The sequence below is a fragment of the Oncorhynchus kisutch genome, unplaced genomic scaffold (assembly GCF_002021735.2).
Source record: "Oncorhynchus kisutch isolate 150728-3 unplaced genomic scaffold, Okis_V2 scaffold4062, whole genome shotgun sequence".
In the NCBI taxonomy this organism is placed as follows: Eukaryota; Metazoa; Chordata; class Actinopteri; order Salmoniformes; family Salmonidae; genus Oncorhynchus; species Oncorhynchus kisutch.
The window spans coordinates 80,434-106,395 of record NW_022266007.1 but is presented as its reverse complement, the minus strand read 5'-3'; the positions used below and the strand labels follow the sequence as shown (position 1 = coordinate 106,395).

The following is a 25,962-nucleotide window of genomic DNA, read 5'->3' as shown; positions in this document are numbered from 1 at the left end:
TTTGGCCTGCTACCTCTGATGTCAGAGAGCAGGGGGGAGCAGGGGTGACGTGCAATGTCTTTCAGAGTGAAGCAGAGCGAGAGAGGGGGAAGAAGAGAGAGTCTAGCCATGTCCAGTCTCGCAGTCCACTGAGCTGCACATGTCAGCACTCTCCATCCATCATGGGCTCTCACACACACACACACACACACACACACACACACACACAGTAGAAAAACATTCCTTTTCAAAAGATAAAAACATTCTGTTTTCCATCTCTCCCGTGTAATAGTGAGTGAGCATGCAGGTCTTCTGTGTGTGTGTTTACATGCCTGTCTGCCCGCGTGTTAGTGTCAGGTGTGTGTGTGCTCTGAGATCATCTTTAATGGCCCCTTCCCTCCACCAGGTCCTACAGACCTTTGAAGACACTGAAGGAGCCCAGGGAGTCAGAGGAGATCGGGTTGAAGGCAGCTAAAGGAGCGGCCATTAGCCCTGGCCAACAACAGAGCAACTCAGACAATAGACGAAAAGTCCACACCGTAACAATGAGAAGTAATGGGAGTGCCTTGCTGAGAAACAGCAGCAAAGCAAAACCTTTAAAACCCACGCACACACCCTTAACAAGTGCAAACCCAAGCAGAACGGCTATCCCAGGGCAAGGTGCTATCTATCCACCTCACCTCTATTGCTTTCTGATCATTATTGTCCGTCTAGGGATATTGGACACATTTTTCATTCGCTGTGGAAGACTGGCAAAAGAGAAAGTGTGTGTGTGTGTGTGTGTGTGTGTGTGCCTACAAGGGGGAAGGAATCATCTTCCTGGGAATAGGTGGATGCCTTCCCCCCTCCACATGTGGAGATAGAGAGACTATAATCTTTGGTTAAAGAACTGGGAGATTGGCTGTTTGGGGCTGGGTGTGTTTTTTGATGGCTCAGTGGTTTGATACTTGAAATAGGGCGAGGGTGTGTAAAAGAGGGTTATTGAGGGGTATCATCACTTTGGAGAGGACTGCATGTGCTCCTCTCCTCAGCCACTCCAGAGAGGCACCCAAAACACAACACTCTGCTTTCAGCACGTTGAAAGTGACCTTGAACAAGAAGTACTTCACTTTTGGTGACAGAGTGAAATGTAGGAAAAATAAACTGCCGTCACAAATGTTATGGCCAGGCAAACAGTGATCATGTTAGGTCAACATGTACTAAGGTCACCACTATGTGGTAAGGTCAATTAACACACCCTTATTTGCAGGCGTTCCAAACCATTCTCTACTGCCCTACGGCCTCTTGCTTCTCAAACTACCCAAATACACTGACATGTCTTTTAAAGAGAAGGTTTAACACACTTATGGACTTTGCACCAATTTAACTTCCATTCATTATTATGTGTTATGTTGTGTCACATGTGTAACTATGAATGCTGCCATCTTGGTCAGAACCCACTGGAAAAAAGATGTCAATCTCAATGTGATTTCTCTGGTTAAAGACACACACACACACACACACACACACACACCTCTATCAAATAACATATGGGTCAACAAACTGTTGAATTCCAAAATACTGTACATCAGATCTACTCAAAGACCCCTCCTCATCTCCTACACCCCTCCCCCTTAAAATCTCACAGTCTCCCCCCTCGCAGAGTTGGAGATATGGATTGTGGCAGTCTTGTGTAACGGTGCTGAGGTGTGCCCAGGGCCCAAACCAAACGCCTCTGAACAAAGAGGTTTAAAGGCACCATGCAATTTTAATGTGGGAATAATGTTGTTGAATGCTGGGGATGAATCATTGATGGGGGGGGCTCACCCAACTCCTAGGGGCAAAGGAGGCTATGGGGAGGTGGGGGGGGTATAACCAGGTGATGGAGGGTGGCTCTAGATACCTTACACCTTTCAGTCAGTCAGTGAAGTAGTACCACCTTTCTATAGGAGTTGAGCCTCTCTTACACCTGGCCAATGAGGACGCCTGGTGTGACCTGTACTGTACTAAAGCTAAGCTTCTTCTCTCACTATGCAGACAGAAAAAGCCAATGAATTCTAATTATACCTTTATTTTCCGCTAAAGAATCAAACACAAGGTACAAACAGAAAATGCTATTAATGGACTGTGTTAGCGGGAGAGGGAAATCTTACCTCATTTGTATTGTTGTTTACAGAAATGACAATTAACTTGAGGGGAAAACACACTCCTCCCCAGAGAGAGGCAGACAACATGAGGAAATGTATCAGGTGTGAAATGATCTCCAGTGTTGGAGCCTGAGGGCATATAGGACCTGTGCTGCCTCATCCTAATGGTGAGCTGCTCTAGAGATTATGTGTAAGTAAAGAAATATATTTACTAGAGTGGACATACCCATTCAAAGTCAACATTCTGTGATGATTGGATTCCATTTCTAGGGTGACAGAAGGGAGGGACGCACTCCATAAGTGCAACACATTTAATCACACAACCAGCCATGTGTCAAGTCATCTACATGTTGATAAGGCTACTAAGTTAATGGTGTGAATGCATCTCACCTCTGATAAAAGGGTAGTACTGAAAAGAAGGGAGAGAAAAGGCCTAGACAGCTGCTAGTGTGTGATACATCTTCACTTTCGTCTTGGCGTAATGTACCCAGCCGGTAAAACACTGGTATCCCTCTGGGACCGGTTCGTACATAAAACATCCTCCATTCAGGCTGCAAAGGCATCCGTTTCCTCCTTAAGTAGTTTTAATAGCGTGCTGCTGGATTGGGGGGGGGATATGCATACTGTCTTCTTCCTTAATAAAAAGACATTTTTCACAACCGTTTTCAGATATATTCCAGAAGATGCACACTGCAGCAGTCTGTTGTTTACCCCTGGCTGAGCACAGGCACAACATCAGGAAGTAGCCACTCGAGCATGGTGGTGGAAAATTTGGTTTATTTTCCTGTTTTTGTGGGAGGGAGCAAAGGAAATTAATAGAAGGAGGTGTGAGAGAGAGTGAGTGAGTGAGAGGCTCAGTTGGTAGAACATAGCGCTTGCAAAGCCAGGGTTGTGGGTTCGATTCCCACAGGGAAACAGCATGAAAAATGTAGGCACTCACTGCTGTCAGTCGGATAAGAGCATAAGCTAAATGACTAAAATGTAAATGGAGAGAGAGAGAGAGGAGTAAGCGAACAAAACAGATATGACCTCAGTCATTAAGAGTGATCTAAAATAGAGAAAGAAGTCCAAATGTCAGGCTGGTTAAAGAGGAGAGACAGATGCTGGGAGAAGGTTAATGCTATCGCTGTATTATCAAGGAACAGTGGGAATATAAACCTCTGCTGTAGCAACACACACCAATTACTAGCCAAACAAGGAGAGGGAGCTTAGCCAACAGGGTCATGGTAGAACAATTATTTGTATTTATTATGGATCCCCATTAGCTGTGCTAGCAGCTACTCTTCCTGGGGTCCAGCAAAATTAAGGCAGTTTACACTATTTGAAAACAATACATTCACAGATTTCACAACACACTGTTTGCCCTCAGGACCCTTCTTCACCACTACCACATATCTACAGTACAAAATGTGTACATAGTGCGGCAGGTAGCCTAGTGGTTAGAGCACTGTGTCAGTAACCGAAGACTGCTGGATCGAATCCCAGAGCTGACAAGGTACAAATCTGTCGTTCTGCCCCTGACAAGGCAGTTGACCCACTGTTCCCCGGAAGGCCGTCATTGTAAATAAGAATTTGCTCTTAACTGACTTGCCTTGTTAAATAAAGGTTAAATATATATTTTTTTTATGTTATCGTGCGTGTGTGTGTGCGTGCGTGCGTGCGTACACATGCATGTGTCTGTGGCTATGTTTGTGTTGCTTCACAGTCTCCGCTGTTCCATAAGGTGTGTTTTTATTTGAGGGGAAGTTCCGCTTTCTGAAGTTCCTCATGTGGCGTCTGTGATAGTACATACACACTTCACTAACACTAGAACCGCTGGGCCTCCTCTTCAAGCTAGTGAGTAGTCATTCTGACTGCAACATTCTAACACTAGAACCGCTGGGCCTCCTCTTCAAGCTAGTGAGTAGTCATTCTGACTGCAACATTCTAACACTAGAACCGCTGGGCCTCCTCTTCAAGCTAGTGAGTAGTCATTCTGACTGCAACATTCTAACACTAGAACCGCTGGGCCTCCTCTTCAAGCTAGTGAGTAGTCATTCTGACTGCAACATTCTAACACTAATTAATACATTTCATATAGGCGATTTGTTTATGATGGTCTCAGGTAACATGAGAACAAAAGCATTTTCATTAGTTTATGTTGCTGTAGACTATATGTAAAACATGTCAATAATAAAAAAATTATAATGAATCAAGTGTTCAATCAATTGTATTTTGAGGCTGTGTTACAACTATTAAACAGAAAGCATGTGTGCTGGATAGGGTTGCACATTTTGGGGAATAATCAGAGGTGGAAACTTTCCGTGGGAATTAACGGGAATATAGGCAAATTAATATTCATACCATTTAAAATGTAGATGTTTTTTTGCATTGTATATATTTACCATATCATATGGAGACAGAAACCTTTAACCTCATCATAAGTAGACATAAAGCCTTTGCTTGGAAGTGTACTTCGCCAGACTGCCAAGAACCTTGCCCTCATCCAGGCCAAGGTGGCGAGACACGGTAGTGATGACACCATAGGCCTTGTTGATCTCTGCACCAGACAGGATGCTCTTGCCAGCATACTTGTGGTCCAACATGTACGCTGCGGCGTGTATGGGCTTCAGGCAGAAGTCTTCACGCTTTTTGATGTATTTCAGAACAGCAGTTTCCTCTGCTTGGAGCAACAGTGATGTGGGCAGGGCAGTATGGATTTATTCTCTGACATCTGCAAGCAGAGTCTGAACATCAGATAGGATGGCATTGTCTTCCTCAATCAGTGCAATGGCTACTGCAATAGGTTTCAGGCTGCTTACCACACAAAATACATTGTCCAGGAAGATCCTCTTGATGGGGCTGTCCATGTCAGCAGACTGTGATATGGGCTATTTCTTGGAGACACGCCTTCCCCTCCAGGAGACTGTCAAACATGATGACAACACCACCCCAACAGGTGTTGCTGGGCAGCTTCAATGTGGTGCTCTTATTCTTCTCACTGCTTGGTGAGGTAGATTGCTGCTATAATTACCATTTCCTAGGCTCTCTTGTCAAGTGTATCCATTGTTTTCAGTGCCATGATGTCCTTGAGGAGCAGATTCAATGCATGAGCAGCACAGCCAATAGGGTGTGATGTGAGGGTTGGACTCCTCCACTTTAGACCAAGCAGCCTTCATGTTCGTAGCATTGTCTATCACCAGTGCAAATACCGACTGTGGTCCAAGGTCATTGATGACTGCCTTCAGCTCATCTACAATGTAGAGACCGGTGTGTCCATTGTCCCTTGTGTCTGTGTTCTTGTAGAATACTGGTTTGAGGGGTGGAGATGATGTAGTTAATTATTCCTTTCCCACGAACATTCGACCACCCATCAGAGATGATTGCAATACAGTCTGCTTTCTCTATGATTTACTTGATCTTCACTTGAACTCTGTTGAACTTTGCACCCAGCAAATGAGTAGAAGCATGTCTGGTTGGAGGGGTGTATGCTGGGCGAAGAACATTCAGCAATCTCTTCCAATACACATGGCCTGTGAGCATCAGAGGTGAACCAATTGCACACACAGCTCAAGCAAGACATTCATCAGCATTTCTCTGGCTACGTTCCTCCATTGAGTCAAAAAAGCATCTGATTCCAGGAGGACCATGAGCTGTTGCTATCGATAAGGTGTCCGATTCCAGGAGGACCATGAGCTGTTGCTATCGATAAGGTGTCCGATTCCAGGAGGACCATGAGCTGTTGCTATTGATAAGGTGTCCGATTCCAGGAGGACCACGAGCTGTTGCTGTCGATAAGGTGTCTGATTCCAGGAGGACCATGAGCTGTTGCTATCAATATCTGATTCATCATTTTCACCTCGAATAGAAGTAGAGGGACTTTTGTCAGAGGTTGCTTGTTGTGAGCGCCGAGGGAACTTTATGCACTTGGCCAGATGATTCTGCATCTTTGTTGCATTCTCCACATATGATTTGGCACAGTATTTGCAAATGTACACCGCTTTTCCTTCTACATTAGCTGCAGTGAAACGTCTCCACACATCAGATAGTGCCCGTGGCATTGTCCTGTAAAGATTAGAAGGGGGGAAAAAAATGAAAAAAATGAAAATAAAAAATCCATGTACAGATAAATAGTTCAGCAGTTAGATTAAACATGGGGCGGCAGGTCGCCAAGAGGTTAGAGCATTGGGCCAGTTACTGAAAGGTTGCTGGATCGAATCCCCGAGCTGACATGGTAAAAATATGTCGTTCTGCCCCTGAACAAGGCACTGTTCCTCGGCCGTCATTGTAAATAAGAATTTGTTCTTAGTTGACTTGCCTGGTTAAATAAAAGGTCAAATTAAAACAAACTCCTTCGTAAGAAATGTTTTTAAAATGAAACGTATGGAAACAGGTGAATAAAGCACTCAGTTAGCAGGCTCAAGCAAGCTAAAACCCACCTGGTAGCAAAAAACTAACTAGCAGAAACTGTTAACAAGTTAGAAATGATTTAAACACACTTCGCTGTAGGCTACTATTTACTAGTTAACAAAAAATTATGTCATGAAATATATTCACCCAACCCAGTATTGTAATCAAAACTTACCAGAAAGCATGTAGTCCTTGACTCAGACAGTGTAGTACTGTGGGTTCAATAGCATCTCATTAGTGTGCAAGATCTTGAGAATCAGCTGCACATGTGATGGAAGAGTGCACTGCGCATGTGATGGAAGAGTGCACTGTGCATGCAGAGAGTTTCAATTCCATTGAATTGGGGATAGTTTTACCAAAATATGCCAAAAGACCTAGAATTGCCTTATGTGTATCCCACAAGAAAAAGGTTCACTGTTATAAGCTAACTTTTTTGATTAATTTAAGCAAAAATTCCCCAAATTCCCAGGCATAACTTCCCATGGAAAATGTTTGGAAAAATTTCAGAAATGTACCGGAAAGTTGCCGACCCTTTGCAACCCTGGAACACCCTAACAGATCATTCTTACAAGGGCAAAAGAAAAATACCCCAACTACCAAGATGCACAGTCAACAACAACGGTCAAATGATGAAAACATCAGTAGCCACATTATAAAGCACAAATTCGACAATTCGACATTTTGAACATCTTGGCCATGTTCTGTTATAATCTCCACCCGGCACAGCCAGAAGAGGACTGGCCACCCCACATAGCCTGGTTCCTCTCTAGGTTTCTTCCTAGGTATTGGCCTTTCTAGGGAGTTTTTCCTAGCCACCGTGCTTCTACACCTGCATTGCTTGCTGTTCGGGGTTTTAGGCTGAGTTTCTGTACAGCACTTTGAGATATCAGCTGATGTATGAAGGGCTATATAAATACATTTGATTGATTGGTATTACAATGAATAGAAGGGTCGATTTGACAGCAGTCAAAAACAGTCAATTGTCAGCTTGTGTTTACATGGTGTGCATCTTCACGTAACGGCATCAGTTGGAGCGTGTCCATGTCACAAACAAGGAAAGCTGGTAAGTGTGCGATGCTGAGATGTAGGGCCTGCTCTCTCAGTGATGACATTTTATGCTGCTAATCGGCCCGTAGCATTGTCACCAGCTTGTTCTATCATTTCCTCTCTCCTGTCTCACCGTTTCATTTGGTGGAGGCGCAGGCACCTGCTCAGTGCGTACCGTTACGGCTGAGGATCAGAATAATCAGCAGAGATGCCAGGATATGCATTTCTTCCCCACCATCCGAGTCGTTTTCATTCAGATCTCGTAGCAGAGCTAACGCAGCATGTACATCCCATTCGTCTTGGTCTTCTTGCCATTGTAAGTTATGGATGCTCACACTGTGTACTACAAGTAGACTGATAAAACTGCTTGGATTCAGTGGACTGATAGAGTACATACCATATAGAGATTATAATTATAATAGATCAATACAATGGCCCGCCCTGTTCTTCATTCATAACTGGTGATGACCTAGGCCTAATGATGCATCCTCTTCCTCATCAACTCAACCTTTCTCCCTCATCATACTTCTCCTTCATTTATTTCATCTGTTGTTGTATCTGTGAAATTAGTGTGGGTATAGTCTAACCGGTTCAGTTTCGTGGAAATCAACGTGATTATCAACGGACCACAGCACCTTCAGTTCAACTGTGGTGAGGGGCAACGGAGGAAAACCTTTTTAAAATGGCATTCCATTCCTAAAACGGATTAATATTAAGATTCTAAGAATGACTGTGTGATAGACTTATTTAGGAAAAGTCAAGCCGGAGGGGGTCAGGACATTAAAAATGGCAGAGTAATAAATTCAGCAAAAAAATAAAACGTCCTCTCACTGTCAACTGCATTTATTTTCATTAAACTTAACATGTGTAAACATTTGTATGAACATAACAAGAATCAACAAGACATAAGCTGAACAAGTTCCACAGACATGTGACTGACAGAAAATGAATAATGTGTCCTTGAACAAAGGGGGGGGGTCAACATCAAAACTAACAGTCAGTATCTGGTGTGGCCACCAGCTGCATTAAGTACTGCAGTGCATCTCCTCCTCATGGACTGCACCAGATTTACCCGTTCTTCTGTGATTTACCCGTTCTTCTGTGAGATGTTAACCCACTCTTTCACCAAGGCACCTGCAAGTTGGGGGGAATGGCCCTAGCCCTCACCCTCCGACCCAACAGGTCCCAGACATGCTCAATGGGATTGAGATCCGGGCTATTCGCTGGCCATGGCAGAACACTGACATTCCTGTCTTGCAGGAAATCACACACAGAACGAGCAGTATGGCTGGTGGCATTGTCATGCTGGAGGCCATGTCAGGATGAATCTGCAGGAAGGGTACCACATGAGGGAGGAGGATGTCTTCCCAGTAACGCACAACATTGAGATTTCCTGCAATGACAACAAGCTCAGTCCGATGATGCTGTGACACACCGCCCAAGACCATGACGGACCCTCCACCTCGATCCCGCTCCAGAGTACAGGCCTCGGTGTAACGCTCATTCCTTCGACGATAAACGCAAATCCAACCATCACCCCTGGTAAGACAAAACTGCGACTCGTCAGTGAAGAGCACTTTTTGCCAGTCCTGTCTGGTCCAGCGACGGTGGGTTTGTGCCCATAGGCAACATTGTTGCCGGTGATGTCTGGTGAGGACCTGCCTTACAACAGGCCTACAAGCCCTCAATCCAGCCTCTCTCAGCCTATTGCGGACAGTCTGAGCACTGATGGAGGGATTGTGCGTTCCTGGTTTAACTCGGGCAGTTGTTGTTGCCATCCTGTACCTGTCCCGCAGGGGTGATGTTCGGATGTACCGATCCTGTGCAGGTTTTGTTACAGCTGTCCATCCTGTCTCCCTGTAGCGCGGTCTTAGGTGTTATCACAGTATGGACATTACAATTTATTGCCCTGGATACATCTGCACTCCTCATGCCTCCTTGCAGCATGCCTAAGGCAAGTTCATGCAGATGAGCAGGGACCCTGGGCATCTTTCTTTTGGTGTTTTTCAGAGTAAGTAGAAAGGTCTCTTTAGTGTCCTAAGTTTTCATAACTGTGACCTTAATTGCCTATGGTCTTTAAGCTGTTAGTGTCTTAACGACTGTTCCACGGGTGCATGTTCATGAATTGTTTATGGTTCATTGAACAAGCATGGGAAACAGTGTTTAAACCCTTTACAATGAAGATCTGTGAAGTTATTTGGATTTTTACAAATTATCTTTAAAAGACAGGGTCCTGAAAAAGGGACGTTTATTTTTTTGATGACCTTACATCTCAAGCAAAAAAACATCTGCAACCCACTCACCAGCTTTCATTGTTTATGTGACATGGACATGCCCCAACTGATGCCAATGCCTGGAGACTCATACCATGTAAGCACGAGCTGACAATAATTGACTATTTGATTGCTGTCATATCGACACTTATATTCACTATAATGTCATTGTTTAAGTCCAAATGACTGCTCTAGTGGTTCTGGTGTTAATTAAACACAGTGGCACTCAGAGACACCTACTGCCACATTCACCACACATCACAGTGACACCTGGACTCACCACTGTGTCCCACTTAATTCAACGCAGGCATGCCCGGTGGTGACAGGAACAACCTGAGAAGTGAGACCTGTGTCTGTCTGTCCCTGTCTGAGTATCAGTCTGAGTGGCATCCACGCTGAGCCTCTTTTTTTCTCCCACAGTGCTTAGGGGCCACCACAGGTCAACCCCAATCAGAGGGCACAGCAGTGAGTGCTGACAAAGCAGAGGGACAGAGAGAAGAGCTGTGTGGTATTTCAAAGGAAGAGGAGAGTAGAGGTAAATAGAGAGGAGAGGTCAAGAGGGAGAGAGAAGAGGAGAGGTAAATATAGAGGAGAGGTCAAGAGGGAGAGAGAAGAGGAGAGGTAAATATAGAGGTCAAGAGGGAGAGAGAAGAGGAGAGGTAAATATAGAGGAGAGGTCAAGAGGGAGAGAGAAGAGGAGAGGTAAATATAGAGGATAGAGGTCAAGAGGGAGAGAGAAGAGGTAAATATAGAGGATAAAAGTCAAGAGAGAGAGAGAGAATATGAGGTCGAGAGCGAGAAGAGTACTGCATATTTCTTTCATTCTGGTGCCTTTCTGCTCTGACGCCTCTGAGAGGATTCTTCAGAAAATCTGCTCCCTGCAGCCACCCCGCCTTAAATGAGATAGGGCCGCCTGCAAATGAACACTCCACACATATTCTGTGTGTGTATTTGCGTGTGAGAATGAGAGAGGGACTGAGAGTGTGTGTGTATATGTGTGAGAGATATTCCTGAAGCCAATTTTGGGGGTTATCCTGTATTGGTTGTGTGTTCTAACAGAGGTTGTAAGCAGTAGCAGCAGTTTCACTGCAGATCTCTATATTTAATGAAGCATGGCACCAACTGGCCAGCTTAGTTGTAACACCAAACACACACTAGGCTTGGTGTGATGACGGCATGAAATAATGACGGCATGATCTTCAATACAGTATATATTGTTGTTGTTGAGGCGACTCACAGGGGCTGTGGGGGTGCGTGCTACGCCACTGCTTATTTCAATTCAGGTTCAATTTAAAAAATGAACTAGACAAGTCAGTTAAGAACGACTTATGACGGCCTACCCCGGCTAAACCTGAACAGCGCTGGGCCAATTGTGCGCCGCCCTATGGGACTCCCAATCACAGACGGATGTGATACAGCCTGGATTCGAACCAGGGACTGTAGTGACGCCTCTTGCACTGAGACACAGTTCCTTATACTTAACTTAATGGTGCAGCGGTCTAACTATAAGAAATCTTAGAGGTGTCAAATAAATAGTGTCCAGCTCAGGACTCCAGCTATGGATTTAGTTTGCTAACTTGCTAGCTAAGTGGCTAGATGTCAACATCAAGCTTCTTGGTTACAGCAGACATTCAATCCCCTTCTGGATCAAGATCCCTGTTGCCTAAATTGTTTTGTGCACTTCCGGTAATAATGTATACCCTGGTATGGTATGAACATCTGGATACCACACACACACACACACACACATACACACACACACAAAGAATGATCGAGGAGGGAATGAGTGAACTACTGCAAAGTGAGACCCAGCTAAGTTCACAGGTCACTAAATGCCTGTGACAGCTTCACACTATGGGTTTGACCAACGGTCAATTCATTCATAACTCCACACCTGGACTCTTTGTCAGTTTACACTACAGTCAACACTACCAGTTAAGTTTAAAAACAATCCAATCTTAGGCTAGCTGGTCATGACACCTCTATTCCAGCACAGGTTCCTGATCACAAGTCGTCTGCTAAACACCATCGTAGTTCAATTACCTTTGATGGCGAAGCTGCGAAAGAGCCTTCTGTGCCGACATCTTTCAATTACAAGATAATGGTGGACCTTTTCCCCAATAAATTCAAATGAATAGAAAACAGAAGAAAAAAACCCAGACAACATATTAAGGATGAAAAATTTGCAGAGATGGAAGATATCCTGGAGAGGAGAGAAGGCCAATGCCTCAGAGTAGAGTCAGCCTACTGTACCATTCACCTACCAACTCAAAGACCTTACAGAGTAGAGTCAGCCTACTGTACCATTCACCTACCAACTCAAAGACCTTACAGAGTAGCGTTAGTAGGTGAATGGTAGGCTAACTCAAAATAACTTAAATGCAGACCAAACCAGCTCTGCGTGTGCATCTGCGTGTGCCACTGTGCATGTGTTAATTTTGTCTATCCCCACCAGACACCTTCATGATACGCAAGTTAAGAAACCAACCATATCAATTCGGGGAGAGGTCGAAACACACATGAAACATTCATGGACATTTAGCTAGGTTGCTGTTGCTAGATAATGTGTCCTGGGAGATAAACATTGGGTTGTTATTTTATCTAAAATGCACATGGTGCTTTTGTGTTTTTGCTGGATCTTTGAAGAGGTCTGACCCATGTTGAGTCACACAATCATGTGTTCTCTCCTCTGACAGTTATCCACAGATAAACTAGGTTTCCCCTTTTTATCTCCTCATTAATTCTTCTTATATGGATTTTATATGGTGTTTGGCAACCAACTTTAAGGTGCATTACCACCGCCAAATGGACTGAGTGTGGACCTCCATCTTTCAATCACCCACATGTATATATGCTCCTAAAAACCAATGAGGAGATGGGAGAGGCGGGACGTCCAAAATAGAACCAAGTTCTATTTTAGTGCCTGGCTATGCAGACGCTCGTTGGCACTCGCAGACAATTAGGATGAAATGATAGAATAACGTGTAAATGTATTTTGTAATGCAGGCGGTGTGGTCAGCATGTTAGGCCCATCTGTTAACAGCTACAGTTGCTGAAAATCCACATCCAACATCCTGGAGACACTCTGTTCCAAACTGTATGCTGGCCATGTGTGTCAACCACCTCTTCCCCCTCCACCATTTTGAAAAGTGAACATTCACACAATGTCTTCAGGCCTAAACATGAGTGAGTCACACGGCAAAGGGAGTTAAACATCTTATAGAGGATTATCTTCTCCAAGTCTCACTCCCAAGACTCGTTGGCTCTACTAAAGCCAAATGAAAACACAAACATCATAAAAAAACATCCGAGAGAACTTGGTGGGGACAAGACATTAAGGGAAATATTGATTCTGTCCATCCAAGCAGCACAGCATCATGGTCAATAAAGCCCCGTACTTTCCTTTAATGGTGTTGCTCCCCAAATGACACTCTATTCTCTATATAGTGCACTACATGTTACCAGAACCCTATGGGCACTGGTCAAAAGTAGTGCACTATATACAGAATAGGGTGCCATTTGGGACTCAGGCCTGGGAGATGCGACAGGCACTACCTCTTCCAAACCCTGTTGCTTCAGCCAACAATGCCACATAAACCAAGACAGATGCTCGTTCTAAATTCTATTTTATGATGGCTGACAGGAAATACATTTCTTTATCAATAGCAATTTGTCCAGGTTAGTGCCTGGGCCCGACTGGAAAGACCAGCCAGATCAACAACGATGACCCGTAAAGCTGTTTTACTAATGATTACACCACGGTATTAAGAGGGACACACACACACACACCCCGTTGGAGAGCATGCATGCTGGCAAACAGCTTACAGATGATTGCTTTTTAATTTTGAATGACTGTTGTTCATAAAAAGTAACAAAAAGCACCTGAAACAGTGAAGAGGTAAACCAAATAAGTGGAGGACTTGAGGCAGTCTGAGCGAGCCCACAGCGACATCACCATCATAAAGAACACAATTAATTGCAGGCCACAATTTACACTCAAATTGGTACAGTAGGTTTACTTCTCTGAATAGAAGAAGCAACACATTTACGTCAATAAAAGACAAAACAACTCAAAAACTAAACAATGATCTTTGTTCCTGTGAATAGCCTCCCTTAAACATACCTCAAAAAACCTTAATAGCCATAGTCTAATGCTAGCGCCTCCCATTCACTCTTTTGGGGCATTTCCCATCCATACTGTAATAGCAGCTACATTAAGCGCTAGGCTAAACGACTTCGTCATTCACTGGTAAGTCTTTGGAGCCCATCCAGTACCATTAGAGGGGAATGATGTGTTTATCAGACTTGATGGGACATGCACCTGCTCTATTGTGGCGAAGAGGGGAGGAAAAGGGAGTTTCACACCCCAAATGGCACCCTATTTCCTATTTCCTTTTGACCAGAGTGCAATAGCTACACCTGTGGGCCCTGGTCAAAAGTAGTGCACTATATAGTGAATAGGGAGCCATTTGGGATGCAGACGAGAAGTGGGGAAGGCGCTGGGAAGGAAGTCACGATGCCTCATCAAGGCTGGCTAATAGATCACCCACTCAGCGCCCAGGAAATTACATCTCGATGGCGCCCTCTCCCAGGCATGATTAATTGAGCCCCAAAAAAAAGGAGGTAAGGGGGAGGAAATAAACGCTGATGTGCTTGGGAAGATAAATAGATTGAACATGTGGGAGAAGGGATGAATCTGACCTTTTTTACTATTAATGGAACACACAACTGGCAGGGAGTTTCTGCAGAAGTGTGCTTTCTCTCCCATTCTTCTGGAATCAGGGAACTATATAGTACATTCAGAAAGTATTCACACACAATTACTTTTTTCACAGTGTGTTGTGTTCCAAAGTGAAATTAAAATGGATTTAATTGCCATTTGTCGTCAATGATGAAGACCAATTACTCTAAAGTCAAAGAAAAATTCGCACATTTGTATAAAATAATAATAATTATATGAAAAGTAACACACTAATATACTGCATCTTGATTATAGAAGTACTCAACCATGTTAGAATCACCTTTGGCAGCAATTACAGCTGTGAGTCTTTCTGGGTAAGTCTAAGAGCATTACACACCTGGAATGTGCAACATTTTCCCATTATCATTTTCTAAATTCTTCAAGCTCTGTCAAATTGGTCAAAAAAAGTAAAAACAAACTCAGCCAATCAGGAACATTCACTGTCTTCTTGGTAAGCAACGTCAGCGCAGATTTGGCCTTGTGTTTCAGGTTATTGTCCTGCTGAAAGGTGAATTCATCTCCCAGTGTCTGGTGGAAAACAGACTGAACTAAGTTACGTTTATTTTTTTATCCTGAGAAACTCTCCAGTCCTAAAAGATACAAAAATAATACCCATAGCATGATGCAGCCACAACTATGCTTGAAAATATGGAGAGTGGTACTCAGTAATGTGTTATATTAGATTTGCCTCAAACATTACACTTTGTATTCAGGAAAACTGAATTGCTTTGCCACAGTTTTTGCAGTATTACTTCGGATGCATGTTTTGGAATATTTTTATTCTGTACAAGCTTCCTTCTTTTCACTCTGTCAATAAGGTTCGTCTTGTGGAGTAACTACAATGTTGTTGATCCAACCCCAGTTTTAATCACAACCATTAAACTTTGCAAAGGTTTTAAAGTCACCATTGGCGTCATGGTAAAATCCCAGAGCGGTTAGGAAGGAGTCTGTATCTTTGTAGTGACTGTGTGTATTGATACACCATCCAAAGTGTAATTAATAACTTCACCGTGCTCAAAGGGATATTCAATGTCTAATTTGCTTATTTTTTACCCCTCTACCAACAGGTGCCGTTCTTTACAAGTCATTGGAAAGCCTCCCTGGTCTTTGTGGCTGAATGTGTGTTTGAAATTCACTGCTCGACTGAGGGACCTTAGAGATAACTGAGGGACCTTAGAGATAATTGTATGTGTGGGGTACAGAGATGAGGTAGTCATTTAAAAATCATGTTAAACAATATTATTGCACACAGAGCGAGTCCATGCAACTTATGAGGTGAATAGTTAAGCAAATGTTTCCTACTGAACGTATTTAGACCTGCCATGACAAAGGTGTTGAATACTTATTGACACAAGACATGTCAGCTTTTCATTTCTTATTCAATTTGTAAAATTCTCAAAAAACATAATTCCAATTTGAAATGGGGTATTGTGTGTAGGCCAGTGACAACAAATCTCAATTTAATCCATTTTAAATTCAGGCTGTAACACAACAAAATGTGGAAAAAAAGTCAGGGGGTGTGAATACTTTCTGAAGGCACTGTGAATAAAGCATGAAATACCCTTGATATATTTTTACACATTTTAAGTCAATATGTATTCATTGACAATGTTTTGGCGTCAAACTGGTGGCAGTTGTGAAAAACGTCAATAGTTGGAAGAGTTGCACTTGTAATTGAAGTATTATTCAAATATAAATGACCAAAAAGACGATGCGATTGCCATAGATTTTCTGTTAATGACCACTATAACTGAAGATTCCAGTCACTTTGGTAAATTACCATTGGCTTCACAACCCTTCAAAGAACGCAACAAACCAAAGGACAAATCAGAGAAGTAGAGGGTGTGGCTCAGTCCCATAGAGGTTAATGGAAGGGCTATGGTCAGGGGTGGGGCTTAGACAGGATACATTCCAACACCTACTGCATTGTTTTGTATGAGGCTGTTTGAGGACAGTTACTGTACTACAGTGGACAGGTAAGGCTGATGTGGTGGTGTTTAACCATGGTGGTTCATAGGGACGTGTGTGTGTCTCACCATGCTTGCAGCTCCTGCTCAGCCTTCACCCTCTCCTTCAACAGGCCTTTCTGCAGATCCTCTGTGATCTTCTTCCTCAGCTCCTCTTCATCAACTATAGGAGAGAGACAGGCCAGGGTGAGGCACTGTGGACCAGTGTGTGACATGTACTGTATGATGTACCCATTTACCATGCGTATGTTGACAAGCTGTGGGCAATAAAACATGGTGTGTGTTCTGTGAGGGTAGTGAGGTGGGACTGGCCTCTCAGGCTCTCTAGCCTTATGAGCTATGCAGCCAGAAGAGAGGAGGCCTATACAGCCAGAAGAGAGGAGGCCTATACAGCCAGAAGAGAGGAGGCCTATACAGCCAGAAGAGAGGAGGCCTATACAGCCAGAGGAGAGGAGGCCTATACAGCCAGAGGAGAGGAGGCCTATACAGCCAGAGGAGAGGAGGGCTATACAGCCAGAGGAGAGGAGGGCTATACAGCCAGAAGAGAGGAGGCCTATACAGCCAGAAGAGAGGAGGCCTATACAGCCAGAAGAGAGGAGGCCTATACAGCCAGAAGAGAGGAGGCCTATACAGCCAGAAGAGAGGAGGCCTATACAGCCAGAAGAGAGGAGGCCTGTGCAGCCAGAAGAGAGGAGGCCTGTGCAGCCAGAAGAGAGGAGGGCTATACAGCCAGAAGAGAGGAGGCCTATACAGCCAGAAGAGAGGAGGCCTATACAGCCAGAAGAGAGGAGGCCTATACAGCCAGAAGAGAGGAGGGCTATACAGCCAGAAGAGAGGAGGGCTATACAGCCAGAAGAGAGGAGGGCTATACAGCCAGAAGAGAGGAGGCCTATACAGCCAGAAGAGAGGAGGCCTATACAGCCAGAAGAGAGGAGGCCTATACAGCCAGAAGAGAGGAGGGCTATACAGCCAGAAGAGAAGAGGGCTATACAGCCAGAAGAGAGGAGGGCTATACAGCCAGAAGAGAGGAGGGCTATACAGACAGAGGAGAGGAGGCCTATACAGACAGAGGAGGGGAGAAGGGAGGGTTAGATCTGCCACGCACCACCAATCACCTGCGCTATTAAAACCTCATCACACAACCACCCCACACATTTTTTTATAGCTTTACTTTTCCCCCAATCTCCTTGTATTTATGTTACTGGCGTCATGGCGTGTTTGACCGTGTGTCTTCTTGGTCCTATCTTGGCAGGTAATTAAGCATGAAAGTAAGACGTGGGGCGAGCTAAGAGGCCAAGACGTGCTCTGAAGGCAGAAGTGCCATGCGGTGTGTCGGTGCAGCAGCAGCACTGCAGTGCTGGGAGAGAGAGAGAGAGGGGTGTGTGCTTACAGATGACTCAAGTGAGACTGGCGCATTACAGAGAGATGGGATAATCGCCATCGTCAGAGAGCCTGTTATTACCAGGTAGACCCGGTCGCAGTGTAAAGGACACACACCGAAATTGGCTGGCTGGCTAACTCTCATTTGCTGAACAAGTGGAACACCTATAATCTCTAACACAACGTAGAGCAGAGCAGGAAAAGCCCTTGGAGACTGTTTATGACTGGAGCTTGTTACAGCCCAGCTTCTCGTCTGCTGGGTACCCCTCCCCCTTCAGTCCTGAGAAGGATAGGACCTCAAATAAAAATCCCCTCTAATGGGGGATAGAGGAAAGAGAGGAACAGACAGGGATAGAGGGATGAGTGTAGGAGGGAGGAAAATGAGGCATGAAGCCTCTCTCCAATTCCCTGGATCTGTGGTTCAGTCAGCTTCACTTGAGAGATGTCCTTGGCATGGCGCTTCAGTGTGTGTGTGTGTGTGTGCATGCGGAGTACCCCCCTAAGAGTGCAGGAGTCTCAGTCTCTACTGAGTTAATTAAACTCTCAGACTAACAGAGCCCAGGCACAAGCAGGTGTCCAACCCTGTGTTAGCTAAATAGTGCATAATAGTCAACCTGACTCATTACTAAGACCCCTCCTTGCTTCAGGTGAGTCATTATCTCAGACCAGATTGACACATTAAAATAGACGAGCATGCTATTGCAGCTCTGTTACAATAATTCTAACGGGGCCTTAATTAAGTCAATGGGAACTTTTATGTTCCCTTTGAGTATCAACGAAGGTGTCTAGCCTCACCTCCTGTCTTTCCTGTGCCCTCTACTGATTGTCGCATCCATAAAAACAGCGGCTAGAATCCTCCCAAAAGAAAGTGTCAAAAGGAGGGTCTAAGTACCTTATACTGCCACTTCTCATCAAGGCCAAGAATAGCTTCTTGTTACCGTGACGATGCCCGGGCTCAATACCATATTTCTCTGCGGGAAAGGCATTAATCAAACAGTGGGTTGAGGGTAATGGATGCCGGGGTTAGGAGCCCCTCCATGAATCATCTCTCCGGGACGCTGATATTTGATAAGTGAATTAAAGATACGGATCTTAAAACAGAAAAGGGCTCCACAGGTCCTCTGGAGTCCCAGCCTGCTAAAAGTAAAGTCAATCCTATTTCTCCCGCTCTGTCTAACCACCTGCCTCTCTTTGTATCTCCTTCCCCTTTCTGTCTCTCCTCCCATCTCTTTTCCTTCCTCTCCCTCCAACCTAATTTCAGAGAACAGAATGAGAGTGTAAAGGCGGGTGGACAGAGAGCCGTCTGTAGAAACTTGGAGAGAGAATGCAAAGGGAATGTTGTCATGTTGTGCAAAAAACATGCGGCAAAGAGTGTATTCCTCAGTGTTCAGGGCTCTCTAGAGGGTGGTGTGACCTGGCCAACACATCACTGACCATCTGAAATGGTCTCTCTAGAGGGTGGTGTGACCTGGCCAACACATCACTGACCATCTGAAATGGTCTCTCTAGAGGGTGGTGTGACCTGGCCAACACATCGCTGACCATCTGAAATGGTCTCTCTAGAGGGTGGTGTGACCTGGCCAACACATCACTGACCATCTGAAATGGTCTCTCTAGAGGGTGGTGTGACCTGGCCAACACATCACTGACCATCTGAAATGGTCTCTCTAGAGGGTGGTGTGACCTGGCCAACACATCACTGACCATCTGAAATGGTCTCTCTAGAGGGTGGTGTGACCTGGCCAACACATCACTGACCATCTGAAATGGTCTCTCTAGAGGGTGGTGTGACCTGGCCAACACATCACTGACCATCTGAAATGGTCTCTCTAGAGGGTGGTGTGACCTGGCCAACACATCACTGACCATCTGAAATGGTCTCTCTAGAGGGTGGTGTGACCTGGCCAACACATCACTGACCATCTGAAATGGTCTCTCTAGAGGGTGATGTGACCTGGCCAACACATCACTGACCATCTGAAATGGTCTCTCTAGAGGGTGGTGTGACCTGGCCAACACATCACTGACCATCTGAAATGGTCTCTCTAGAGGGTGGTGTGACCTGGCCAACACATCGCTGACCATCTGAAATGGTCTCTCTAGAGGGTGGTGTGACCTGGCCAACACATCACTGACCATCTGAAATGGTCTCTCTAGAGGGTGGTGTGACCTGGCCAACACATCACTGACCATCTGAAATGGTCTCTCTAGAGGGTGGTGTGACCTGGCCAACACATCACTGACCATCTGAAATGGTCTCTCTAGAGGGTGGTGTGACCTGGCCAACACATCACTGACCATCTGAAATGGTCTCTCTAGAGGGTGGTGTGACCTGGCCAACACATCACTGACCATCTGAAATGGTCTCTCTAGAGGGTGGTGTGACCTGGCCAACACATCACTGACCATCTGAAATGGTCTCTCTAGAGGGTGGTGTGACCTGGCCAACACATCACTGACCATCTGAAATGGTCTCTCTAGAGGGTGGTGTGACCTGGCCAACACATCACTGACCATCTGAAATGGTCTCTCTAGAGGGTGGTGTGACCTGGCCAACACATCGCTGACCATCTGAAATGGTCTCTCTAGAGGGTGGTGTGACCTGGCCAACACATCACTGACCATCTGAAATGGTCTCTCTAGAGGGTGGTGTGACCTGGCCAACACATCACTGACCATCTGAAATGGTCTCTCTAGAGGGTGGTGTGACCTGGCCAACACATCACTGACCATCTGAAATGGTCTCTCTAGAGGGTGGTGTGACCTGGCCAACACATCACTGACCATCTGAAATGGTCTCTCTAGAGGGTGGTGTGACCTGGCCAACACATCACTGACCATCTGAAATGGTCTCTCTAGAGGGTGGTGTGACCTGGCCAACACATCACTGGGACAAACTACCTGCCCTCCAGGACACCTACAGCACCCAATGTCACAGGAAGCCAAAAAAGATCATCAAGGACATCAACCACCCGAGCCACGGCCTGTTCACTCCACTATCATCCAGAAGGCAAGGTGAATACAGGTGCATCAAAGCTGGGACTGGGAGACAGAAACTCTCCCAATCTCAAGGCCTTCAGACTGCTAAATAGCAATCATTAGCCAGCTACCACCCGGCTACTCAACCCTGCACCTTAGAGGCTGCTGCCCGATATAGATAGAATCACTGGTCACTTAATAATGGAACACTAGTCTCTTGTTTACATACTGCTTTAATCATCTCATATGTATATACTGTATTCTATTCTACTGTATGTTAGTCAATGCCACTCCGACATTGCGTAATCTGATATTCATATATTTCTTAATTCCATTCTTTCAGATGTGTGTATTGTTAGATATTACTGCATTGTTGTAGCTTGGAACACAAGCATTTCGCTACACCAGCAATAACATCTGCTAAATATGTTATTGACCAATAAAATATCATTTGATTGTGATGACGCTAATCAGTCGAGAACCTTTGATAACATGGTAAACAAATGTCTGCAATCACTTCAATTGATCCTGAAAGAGAGTAGGCCCAGCACACCTGGCACCAAGAATACATCAGAAACACTACCTGTCGAGCAAACTGCTGACAGCAACCAACACATTATCTGATGCAGGCTGAGAGAGTGTTGAAGACTACAGAGAAATAAACCTGTGTAATCGGTCTAGACTGGAATCCATTTTACAGCCTCCCCAGACTACACTTACATTATCATTGGATGTTATGTAGCGTTTGGCCTGACTCAACAGTTCTGGTGGTCTTACACAATTTTGCGTAGACTATGGACCAAACTGTGTAGGTCTGCAATTACAACCCTCCTCATCATCATTATACTCCATGTTCCTCCCGTACTTCCCTACTCCAAGGAAAAGGGAGTCAGCCGTAAAATGGGTTCTGATAGGATAAACATGTCAAGGGTCCTTCGGGCACTCCATCGGCTTGGCAGGGGTCAGACAATTCCAGATCAACAGAGCCCCCATGTCAATCCTGAGTAGGACATGGAAATGTTAAAGAGATTAAAAACTCATCTTTGAGATTTTTTCCCCCGTCACCCCCTAAACCCCGGTGAGAAAAACACAACTAGAAAGGAGCTCTTTCTAGGCAAAGGGAGATAGACGGGAGGCAAATTGTGTTTCTCATCAGACATTTCATTAACCCCGTGACCTGCATAGAGGGCATAATCTGTAACATTACCACTTCTGCACGCCTCACACTCACCACCAAGATGCAGACGTTTCTAACACCTTCAAAAAGAAAAACTACCCTCGTAGCCGCTGTCTCGTGCAAAAACGTCCATCTATTCATTTCACCGACTCGCTCCCCCACCTACGCCTGTAATTTAATCACAAGAATAACTTATCACTTCCCATTTGATGATGAAGACCAGGGAAGCCATTTTAGAGGGAGAATTATGCGATGGCAGGTGTTTTATAGCGCTCATCTTACACCTCTCTGTCTCTAGTCATCTTTAAGCAGGCTATTAGGCCGTGCTAGCCAGTGTGTGGGCGCAGGAGTATGAATATTTATAACCTGCATAGAGCAGTGTAGGAGGCTCAACCTTGACCATACTGTAATCAGCACACACACGCGACGAGGCCGTGATTTAGAGACAGCCAAGAGGTCTAACTCCATACCACCGCTCGTGGGCACACAATCAACACCCCCCCCCCCCCCCACCCTCCCCTCATTAAATTGCAACCTTCATGAAAATGTGGTATTGGGCTCGAGCCTTGGTGACTGTTTAACAAGAGAGCAGAGTTTTTCCAAAATGATAAGACGCGATCGATACGCCAAGTTGACTTTTTCCTGTTGAGTGCATTTAAACAGTGTATAAAACATTAGGAACACCTCTTTCCATGACAGACCAGTTGAAAGCTATGATCCCTTATTGATGTCACCTGTTAAATCCACTTCAATCAGTGTAGATAAAGGGGAGGAGACAAGATAAAGAACATGGATTGTGTATGTGTGCCATTCAGTGGGTGAATGGTCAAGACTAAAGATTTAAGTGGTCTTGAACGGGGTATGGTAGTAGGTGCCATGGTTTGAATGTGTCAACAACTGCAACACTGCTGGGTTCGTCATGGCCAAAAGTTCCCCTTGTGTATCAAGAATGGCCCACCACCCAAAGGACATCCAGACAATCTCACACAACTGTAGGAAGCATTGGGCCAGCATCGCTGTGGAACGCTTTCGACACCTTGTAGTCTATGCCCGACAAATTGAGGCTGTTCGGAGAGCAAAATCAATATTAGGAAGGTGTTGCTAATGCTTTGTGCACTAAGTGTATAATGAACATGGGACAACCTTGAAAACACCTATCCTCTCTTTCAATGCCGACTTACATCACTGTGCTTGTAGGCCACCCATGTTGAGAAGAATTTGAAGCCGTCACAAAAACACAACGAATGAAGGTTTTAGCACTATAGAAAAGCTGCACGTGTCCTGCAGTCATCTAGTAACCAAACCACCATGCACCTGACGAACCCCTGACGTAAAAAAATATACAGTACTTTCTACCACACATACTGAGGGAAGGAAGAGGAGAGAGAGAAATCTTTCTCCTCCAACTCAAAGCTCATTAGTCAGATGTGAGTGTTATTACTGTCTGGTGACGTGGGCAGGAACAGAACACAACTCTTACTCTGATTGCAATGGTAACCTGTGTGGAAATTAATATGCAGCTCTGCATTATCTAACATACCAACTTAGGTAAGTTAGGAGAGAAACTGAAACTGACTCACGCACCAAAACGTACAACTTGATTTGTACTTGGTTACAGTGACTTATTGATGCGTCTGGGGTCTGTTACTTTCACCTAAATTCAAAAAGACACGTGGTCCAGCCGTGACCCGTATCGAAAGATGTGGAGCTCAATCAACAGTTAAAAACAAAACTACACAGACAAAAACACGAGCTGCAATTAGGCTAGCTTCGCTAGAGCTCCTTGGGGACCTTTGCCTCATCTCAAATGTCAAGTCTGGACATACTGTTTACATACTGTACTGGGGCAGCAGGTAGTCTAGTGGTTAGGGTGGCGAGCCAGCAACCAAAAGTCTGGACATACTGTATACATACTGTAATGGTGCAGCAGGTAGTCTAGTGGTTAGGGTGGCGAGCCAGCAACCAAAATTCTGGACATACTGTATACATACTGTACTGGGGCAGCAGGTAGTCTAGTGGTTAGGGTGGCGAGCCAGCAACCAAAAGTCTGGACATACTGTATACATACTGTAATGGGGCAGCAGGTAGTCTAGTGGTTAGGGTGGCGAGCCAGCAACCAAAAGTCTGGACATACTGTATACATACTGTAATGGTGCAGCAGGTAGTCTAGTGGTTAGGGTGGCGAGCCAGCAACCAAAAGTCTGGACATACTGTATACATACTGTAATGGTGCAGCAGGTAGTCTAGTGGTTAGGGTGGCGAGCCAGCAACCAAAAGTCTGGACATACTGTATACATACTGTAATGGTGCAGCAGGTAGTCTAGTGGTTAGGGTGGCGAGCCAGCAACCAAAAGTCTGGACATACTGTATACATACTGTACTGGGGCAGCAGGTAGTCTAGTGGTTAGGGTGGCGAGCCAGCAACCAAAAGTCTGGACATACTGTATACATACTGTAATGGTGCAGCAGGTAGTCTAGTGGTTAGGGTGGCGAGCCAGCAACCAAAATTCTGGACATACTGTATACATACTGTACTGGGGCAGCAGGTAGTCTAGTGGTTAGGGTGGAGAGCCAGCAACCAAAAGTTTGAAAATTAGAATCCCGAGTCCAACTGGAAAAATCTGGCAGGAACTGAGCTGGCAACCTAAGGGTTGCTGGTATCAAATCCTACATGCCATTTCCTGCCATTGTGCCCTTGAGCAAGGCACTTTACCCCCCATAACAAGAGCTCCCTGCGTGTCCAGTGTTGCATCCTACCGCACCTCTCCAAAACCTGTATTGGTATGTATGTATGTGTGTGTCTTAAAAAGCAGAAGTCAGATTTCAGTTAGACCTTCTGTGCAATTAACCAATAAAGTGATCTTAATGATGATGATGAATAGGGTGAAAAAGACACGCAAGGCATAATAGACCTCATCTGTTAGTACTATAAACAAGGGTCCTTTACTAACCGAAAAGGTGCAAACATTTAAATAGAAAAAAAAGAAGTATTACCTTTGAAGACATTGAAGACAATTCTTAAAATGTTACTTTTTAAGTGGAACTAGCTGAAATGTTTTCCTTCAATAATACACAATCCCCCAAAAAACAGTTCATACAAATCCCTGATCAAAAAAATGTAGTGAGACATTGCCGTGTTTATCTTTTAATCTGCAAAGCAATTAACGTGTACAATAGGGAGTGATTTTTAGACAGACAGAAAAACGGAGAGCGATTGCGTGAATGGCCGGGCGCTAATGAAAACAGATTTATACAAAAGTGTTTTTTGTTAAGAACGTGTGAGTAGGATAACACAAGACCAATTGTATTAACAATGTCCTCAAGTAGAGAGCCCAAACAGCATATTAAGAAAGACCTGATAGCGTTAACTTACAGTACAGCATGTCTGACAGTTGATAAGTGGCTTGGGAGTTTTTCTAGGGAGATTTCTATTCCAGATTAACACTTAAGCAGAAAACACACGCCCACAGCCTTTTCATAATGATGCCCGGCAGGTTTGTTGTGTGAAACGGAGGTGTCGTTTTAATCACCAGAGGCAGCGCAGCGTGCCTTTAAGATGGCCACTTTTTAATTATCACACCCATTGTGTGCCGTCAAGGATGGGGAAACCTCTTCGCCCACCGTTGTCATCATCTGTGATGGAACCTCCCATGTCCCCATCGTTTCCTGCCTTACCTTCAACAGTCCTTTCCCTATGGTGAAAACCTGATACACTACGATACCAGTGTAAGATGACCCTTAACACGCAAGATGCAAAGCAGCCCTAAGCAAATGGGCTAGTGGAGGGAAAGAATGCATCATATTTAACAGTGAAAAACAGTCAACAATTTGAGGATTTCCACAAAACAGAGGAGGAAAAAAGGGCAATGGTTTCAGGTGCCTAGTGGGCTAAAATATAGGAAAT

The 25,962-nt window shown here is 44.8% G+C and overlaps 1 protein-coding gene across 5 annotated transcripts in view; it reads right to left on the bottom strand.

Annotated features, from left to right (window-relative positions):
- LOC109864812 (repetitive proline-rich cell wall protein 2) overlaps positions 1-25,962 on the bottom strand; it is a 33,421-nt gene that overhangs the window by 3,259 nt on the left and 4,200 nt on the right. For 4 of the 5 annotated variants that reach the window (XM_031822073.1, XM_031822071.1, XM_031822072.1 and 1 more), the window contains one exon: positions 16,592-16,685. In XM_031822073.1, coding sequence (XP_031677933.1) covers positions 16,592-16,685 — 94 coding nt within the window. Of the gene's footprint in view, positions 1-15,049; positions 15,084-16,591; positions 16,686-25,962 lie in introns of those variants that run through there. The other variant, XM_031822075.1, reaches the window with a different exon arrangement.